This window comes from Sinocyclocheilus anshuiensis, unplaced genomic scaffold, assembly GCF_001515605.1.
Source record: "Sinocyclocheilus anshuiensis isolate Anshui unplaced genomic scaffold, SAMN03320099.WGS_v1.1 scaffold54, whole genome shotgun sequence".
Taxonomy (NCBI): Eukaryota; Metazoa; Chordata; class Actinopteri; order Cypriniformes; family Cyprinidae; genus Sinocyclocheilus; species Sinocyclocheilus anshuiensis.
The window spans coordinates 343,801-351,030 of record NW_015547654.1 but is presented as its reverse complement, the minus strand read 5'-3'; the positions used below and the strand labels follow the sequence as shown (position 1 = coordinate 351,030).

Below are 7,230 nucleotides of genomic sequence, written 5' to 3'. Positions count from 1 at the left end.
CCTCCCCTCTTTTGCCCCACGCACCACTGAACTCTGATGGACTCTCCCACTCCCCCCTCCCAAATACACACACACACTGTCACTTTAATCAGTCTGAATAAGCTCTTTTGCACTACAATCATTATATCTGCACTGTTGTATACTTCACTGGTTTGCACTCTATCTGCCATGCGCCTTGTGCTGCTTTATATATTTTTTTACATTTTACCTTATTTGTATAATTGTATAGTTGTATTTTATATTTAAATCTGTATCTATCTGTATTTATGTTCTACTGTTAGTGTTATCTGTATGCACCAAGGGTCTGAGAGTAACGCAATTTCAATTCTCTGTGTGCATGTGCTGTACATGTGGAAGAATTGACAATAAAGCAGACTTGACTTGACTTGACTTGACAATGCACCAGTGAAAAGTGACCCCTTTCAAACAGTGTCGTGTTCCGAATGTTGTTTAAGTGACATATACCGGTATTGCGGTATTTTCAAAATTCATATCATAACAAAAATAAACACCGGTATTCGGTATGAACCGGTATACCGCCCAGCACTAATTCTGATCATATTTTTTCCCAAGCACATTTTACCAATTCCAAACAACATCAATCTTAATCTTGTATTTGATCACTTTTAATCTATATATTATTGTTCATGAAGGCTGGAAGGGAAAAACGCCTTATTCAGGTGTGCATAATTATTAAGCAGGTTATTTTCTACAGATAAAATCTCGAGATGGACTAAAATGAACTCCCAAAACTTACTGCCAGATTCTGGAAGATAAATTCTTCAAACAGTGGTACAAGAGGATGTGGTGCTGGTCCTTCAAGAGTCACTCTCAACTTATCTGTCTATAAAGCCTATAAAAAAATCAATCTTCAAGTATTTTACTACTCTTCAGTATGTGATTCTTATTAAGTAATTTTTTAGGATTCTATACTTAACCTAAGTCTCTGAGAACCTGACACCTTGTACTTCTGGAGACTCCAGGTAGGTTGCAGTTCTGGAAAATGGTGGCGCTGGAGACTAAATGGTTCCTGGTGATTTCACCCCTAATTCTTCACCTTAATTCCTAATTATTTTGCAGTTAACATGCATCTTTTCTTCTCCACATGTTTTTGACTGACCCTGCTGACCCACTGAGCATTTTGCTGTCCAATGGTTATGCATTAACTTTGCAATTTCTAGTGTTGTGTTAGTTTTGAATATTTCTCATGGGCATTTAATATTTTTTTACTTTCAGTCTGAGTTAAATATCTTCTTTGGCTCATTTTATCTGTAAAAGAAAATCTGCTTAAAATCTGCTTAATAATTATGCACACCTGAATATAAATGTTTCACTTCCAGCCTTCATGAATAATTATATATTTGGCATTTAGAGAGCACTGAGGGCGGGCATCAGGTGAGCAAGCTAGTGAAACGTTGCACACGCAAAAGAGAAGGTCTGCACACATCCAAAAACTTATTTTAAATGCAAAATAGATTTATGCGCGCTCAAAATACTTTCTTCTTTGCGAGACAAACATTTTCTCCACAAAACTCAGTTCGAGCGCGTGCAAAACGCACTTTTGCGCACTCAAAATATGATCTTTCGCGCGCAAAATTGTGGCAGATATGTAATCCCATAGGCAATCTCCCTCTATTTGTGGATCGACCACAGCTCACCCAGTGTGTATTGTCTGCAATTTGGACACTGTTATCTTTGAGGATTTTTATCCCCCGGTTTCACAGACAAGGCTTAAGCCTAGTCCCAGACTAAAATGTAATTCTGAGCTGTTTCAATTGAAAGAAACTTGCACTAACAGATCTTAAAATATGTCAGTGCCTTTGTTTTGTCTCAAGATGCATACCACTGATGTTATTTTTTTCTAAGGCACGTTTATTAAAAATGTACACGTTTATTTAGTGTTTTGTCTCTGTTTAGTGGCCAGGTTAAGCATTTCATGTCTAGTTTGGTGGTGAATATTGCATTGAAGTTGGGAGTTGATCAGATTGGTACCCTCTCTGTGACCTTACGATCTCCTGACCGCTGGTTGAATCATCACTGTTTACAAAGCCTAAGGCTCTATGGGCAGAAATAAGACACAAGTTTTTCGAATATGGCCATGTTTGCCACTTAACAGCCCTTGTCAACTTCCTTTACTGGTCACAGTCATTACAAAGGAAGTGTTTGGTCATTGTAGGTCATGCCCCTGGCTTGACTCAAACCATGTTGTGTAAACACAGTAATAGCCCTCTTCCTCTGGCATCTTTGGAAAAGTAATCCATTCCTCTTTCTCCCACTTTGTTGTTGCGTGTGGAGCCCTTGTAATTACATCAAGATTAAAGACATCAAAAGTAGGATGCTGAGATGACCCTTGAACTCAGTTTGTATAGGCAGCCAAAGGGAGGTTTCAGCTCACACAGTCGTGCCTCAAGAGAGGATGAAAACAGCCACGTAATTCTCTGTTTTCATGCACCTCTGTACTTCCTCCAGCTCTTCTCTGTTTTTCATGCTAATCAGTCTTGGCTCTTAGCACACCTTTCCTCAGGAGATCTCCGGCTTATGAGCCAAAATGGATCAGGTCGAAGGTCTACGGCTCGATTTCTCTGGGAGAGAATAGGTCAGAGAGGTTTAAACATTATCAGAAACATAGACTTGCCCTTTGGCTCATGCACCCTTTTTTCCAAGTCTTTAACAGAAGGAGCAGTATTGATTGCAAATAGTATTGTGAGGATCACAGAATCTTGATAAAGGGCTCCCTGACCACCTCACAATAAAAACAGCTTATGAGGCTGTAAGTATGGCTAATGCTTTAATGCACTTAACCTATTACCAATTTCAAAATTCCTTGCCTTCCAAACAAACCATTATAACATACATCATGAGATAAGGTGCTTTTTTTTTTTTTTTCCTCTGGCCTTTTTCACTTCAGTTGCTATGGAAATCAATCTGAGATCTCTATCGGGAAAGTCAGAGTAGTGTAAAATGAGATGGAGTGTATGCTTCTTTAATATAAATGGACAATCTTTGCAGTTAAACCCCACTTTTTACTGCATTTAATGTACAGATACATTCAAAATACTACATGTGGCAATTTGATCATTTTTTGAATTCTTCTATTGAGCATTTTTTTAATTTCTGAATGATTTTTTTTGTATATACAGTGGCATGCGATTTTTATATACATTTCTCATGCCACTGTGTGTGTGTGTGTGTGTATACAGTATATATATATATATATATATATATATAACAAAACTGCCTCAATGTTTAATAATATTTGCAGAACTTTTTACTACTAAATCAGGGTCATGTTGTCTGTCCAGAAAACCAAACTTAAAACAGGAAATCATATAAAGGACCCTTGCATTCCCTCATGACTGTGTTTCCAAGTCAATTAATATCTGAAAAAATCAGTGGTGCAATCACCTAAAAACAGAATGATAGTTATAAATTAATAATTAATAAAATTTGTAAAAACAAAAAAGCATGTATATTATCTTGAAAAAAATATTTAAAATTATATTTGAAAATAATTCTTAAGGTGTGTACACGCAAATATGTTATTACTTTATACTTAATGCTTACACCACATGACATTTTTTAATCATTACTGAGTCATTAAATTGAACCTTTTCTTGAATATGGTAGAAACGTTTTTCAAAAAAGCATGTGAAACCAGCATGAATACAAAGAACCAATTAGAACCTTTCTTTGACCTCGGCACATGTGCTCCAAACTAGATTTTTAAAATATTTTTGCTTTTCTTTATCATAGACAGTCTTCTATGTCATTGACCCAAAGTTTGAATCATTTATATTAGGGCTGCACGATAAATCGCATGCGATATTTAACGCGCATCTTATCAGTAAAGCCGGTTCTGTAATCAGTCGTCAGTGAACAACGGCTCTGTGTAGTTAATGCTGCTCAATGTGAAAGCCCGCAGGTGATGGAGATTTACCTCTTGATTACAGAACCGGCTTTCTGACAAGATGCGAGTTAAATATCGCATGCGATTTATCGTGCAGCCCTAATTTATATGAATCATTAACTCTATGTAACACAATTAGGTATTCTGAAAATCATTTTCTACCCACATTTGATTAATTCAGAATACATATTTTTGGCCAGAGGTATTCAGCATAGTGCAATTTAACACAAATTCACTAGTGTAAGGGTGGTTTGCGGGCATGGGAAGACTTTCAAATAGACTGTGTCTCGGATCGACCTTCGCATGATTGAATTCCTTGAAGTCCCTTGCCACCTCTGGGGATGTGCCTTGCATCAAATTCCTCTTTCTAGCTTCAAGATGCTTTCCGTCTTACACAATCACCCATGACTTTTGCAGCAATTTAGGATGTGATGCCCTGAAGGCTGTGGTTCACAACTGGTGGGTCACAACCTGAAATAAAAAAGGGAACTAGAGGGAATGAACTGCTAAATGTCATAGGTTTAGTGGCATTTTCTCATCCTCAAAAAAAGTTACAAAATTGTCAGTAGTTCTCAAAGTCAGTCTGTTGTGTTATAGGATTTGTGAATATTTTATAGTGTTGCATTGAGTCACATTGCCATTCAATGTAATATCTGGGTCTTGAAGCAAGACCATTTGAGAACCACTGTTCTTGGTGTTTATCCATTAAGTGAGCTTTGGTAGTATTCCCATTCATGTGCATTTAGTATTTTGAGCCATACCCATAGCATATGTTTACTTGAGGACTGCAGTAGCACTTTTCATTTGATTCTTGTAAGCAAACAGACACAGAGCTCGCACTGTTCACTGTGTAAGAACTTTTCTTACTCTTTCCTCATACTTGGTGTATTTTTCATTCTGTTTCTCTCTCAGGTGAATGAAGGATGGGGAAAAAGGATGCAAGTTCTGTCAAGTTGCCGGTCGATCAGTACCGTAAACAGATCGGTGAGAACCTCTGTGCTTTCCAGTAGGCTTTATTTTTTAATATGGATGTTAGTAACCTTCATCAAATATTCATCTGGTGTTTTATTGAAGAGAGTCAGAAATGTTGCGTTTTCTCCTTCATTTCAGCCACTGTGATTATATTGCTTATATATTTTACGCATGAACAGACTTGATGATCAGAAAGCTCAGCTGGGAACAGACCAGCATTACTAAGAAAAACCCGAAATAAACAACCGCATATATTGTAGAGTCTTCATGTTTAGCTTCTATAGTCTCCATTTTTCTCTGACTTTTGCTTTCTATTGTATCATTTAGCACACAGCTTTAGAGGAAACAATCATTAGTTTTGCCTCCTCTTTCTTAACCAAGGCACTGTATGGCCTATCAATCATAGTAGTACCGGTTAGCATGCCAGCTGTGATAGCGGAAGAAACATTGGGGTTTGTTTTATAACTTCGACAATGTCAGTATAGATGCTAGGGTCTATATGAGGAGAAACAGCACTGTAAACATCTAGCAAAGCTGTATAAATGACATTTCTCCAATAGCAAATCCAGGTAATTTGGTAAAAGACCAAAGTTTAAGGTGTGAGTTTGGTTGGTTGTGCATGTTACACATTCACTGAGAGAGCAACATTGATAGTGTTGAAATAAATGGTAGTTTATTCTGATTTACAGTAATGTTAAATGCAGTACTGTGAAAAAGTTTGGAGTCAATAGATTTTTTTCAAATAAATTAATACTTTTATTTATCAAGGACATGTTAAATTGATTAAAAGGTGACAGTAAAGACAATATATATATTTTAGTGCTGTCAACCGATTAATCGCGATTAATCGCATCCAAAATAAAAGTTTTTGTTTACATAATATATGCATGTGTATTGTGTATATTTATTACACACATACAGTATATATTTGGAAAATATTTGCATGTATATACATTTATATATTTATATTCTTATATTTATTATTATATATAAATATATTTAATATATAAACATAACATATTTTTCTTAAATATATACATGCATGTGTTTGTATTTATATATATATATACATAATAAATATACACAGTATACACACATATATTATGTACACAAAAACTTTTATTTTGGATGCGATTAATCGCGATTAATCGTTTGACAGCACTAATATATTTCAAATAAATGCTTTCTGTTCATCAAGGGAAAAAATGGCATCCTGAAAGAAATGTATCACCGTTTCCATGAAATGATTTAGCAGTGCAATTTTTTTTTTCATTGAAAGTGATAATAGTTTCTCAAGCAGCAAATTGGCTTATTAGAATGATCTCTGAAGCATTATGTGACATTGAAGACTGGAGTAATGATACTGAATATTCAGCTTTGATATCACAAGGAAAAAAACACCTTTTAAAATATATTGAAATAGAAAGCAGTTATTTTAAACTGTAAAAAATTTTTCAAAATATTACTGTTTTTATTGTATTTTGATCAAATAAATGCAGCCTTGGTGAGAATAAGAGACTTCTTAAAAAAAAATAAAAAAAAAATAAATGAAAAATCTTACCCACCCCAATTAGTTTTTTTTACAATTTCAGGAATTCTTAATAGCTACATACAGTATATCTGCAGCATTATAAAAAAAAATATTACATAAGAAGAGATTATATCAAAATCAAGCTATTGTCATTGAACACACTCACATTACAGATCAGGAAATGTTTTGTGCTTATAGTGCCAAACAGTTTTACTGCCTCCACCTAAGCTCCGCCCACAGAAAAACGTCACAATGTTTACTAACAGAAAAAAACTCGATAGAAAAGTGTTATTGTTTTTGGTTCTATTTACTGTCAAGGTGTAATCACATTAGCAAAATTTTGGTGAAATTTTATAGTGTGGATTTTTATTTTGTGGATTCCTTTTAAATGACTGGATTTCACCCATTAAAAAATGAACTGAACAAAATGTGCTATCCTCCATTGTACATCTAGAAGTTCTTTATTTTCATTGGAGGGATGAGATATGGAGACATAGTTCTATAACGACACTAAAGCAATGTCTTTTTTCCATTGGCACATCCCTGATGTAATTTGCAACACAGTGCACGCCGATATCATCTCCCTGCAGAAAGAACCTGTCTCATACACATGATTTTATGTGAGTTCATATCACACCCTTTAGTAGGACTATTAAGCTTGCGTTGCTCCGTCACCTTGCCTTATTGTGCCTGTGCTGCATGACTGTGCTGGCGACATAACAAGCTGAACTCCTGCTGGAGCCTGCAAATCTCAGACATATCCCATTTTGTTTTCTTTCTTTTGCGTCTCATCAATTCAAAGACGTAACAGCAGGTTGTG

At 35.5% G+C, this 7,230-nt stretch overlaps 1 protein-coding gene across 1 annotated transcript in view; it reads left to right on the top strand.

Annotated features, from left to right (window-relative positions):
• Nucleotides 1-7,230, top strand: part of LOC107702072 (triple QxxK/R motif-containing protein-like) — a 26,327-nt gene that overhangs the window by 2,321 nt on the left and 16,776 nt on the right. The window contains exon 2 of the mRNA XM_016504266.1: nucleotides 4,820-4,891. Coding sequence (XP_016359752.1) covers nucleotides 4,831-4,891 — 61 coding nt within the window. The 5' untranslated portion in view covers nucleotides 4,820-4,830. The remainder of the gene's footprint in view (nucleotides 1-4,819; nucleotides 4,892-7,230) is intronic.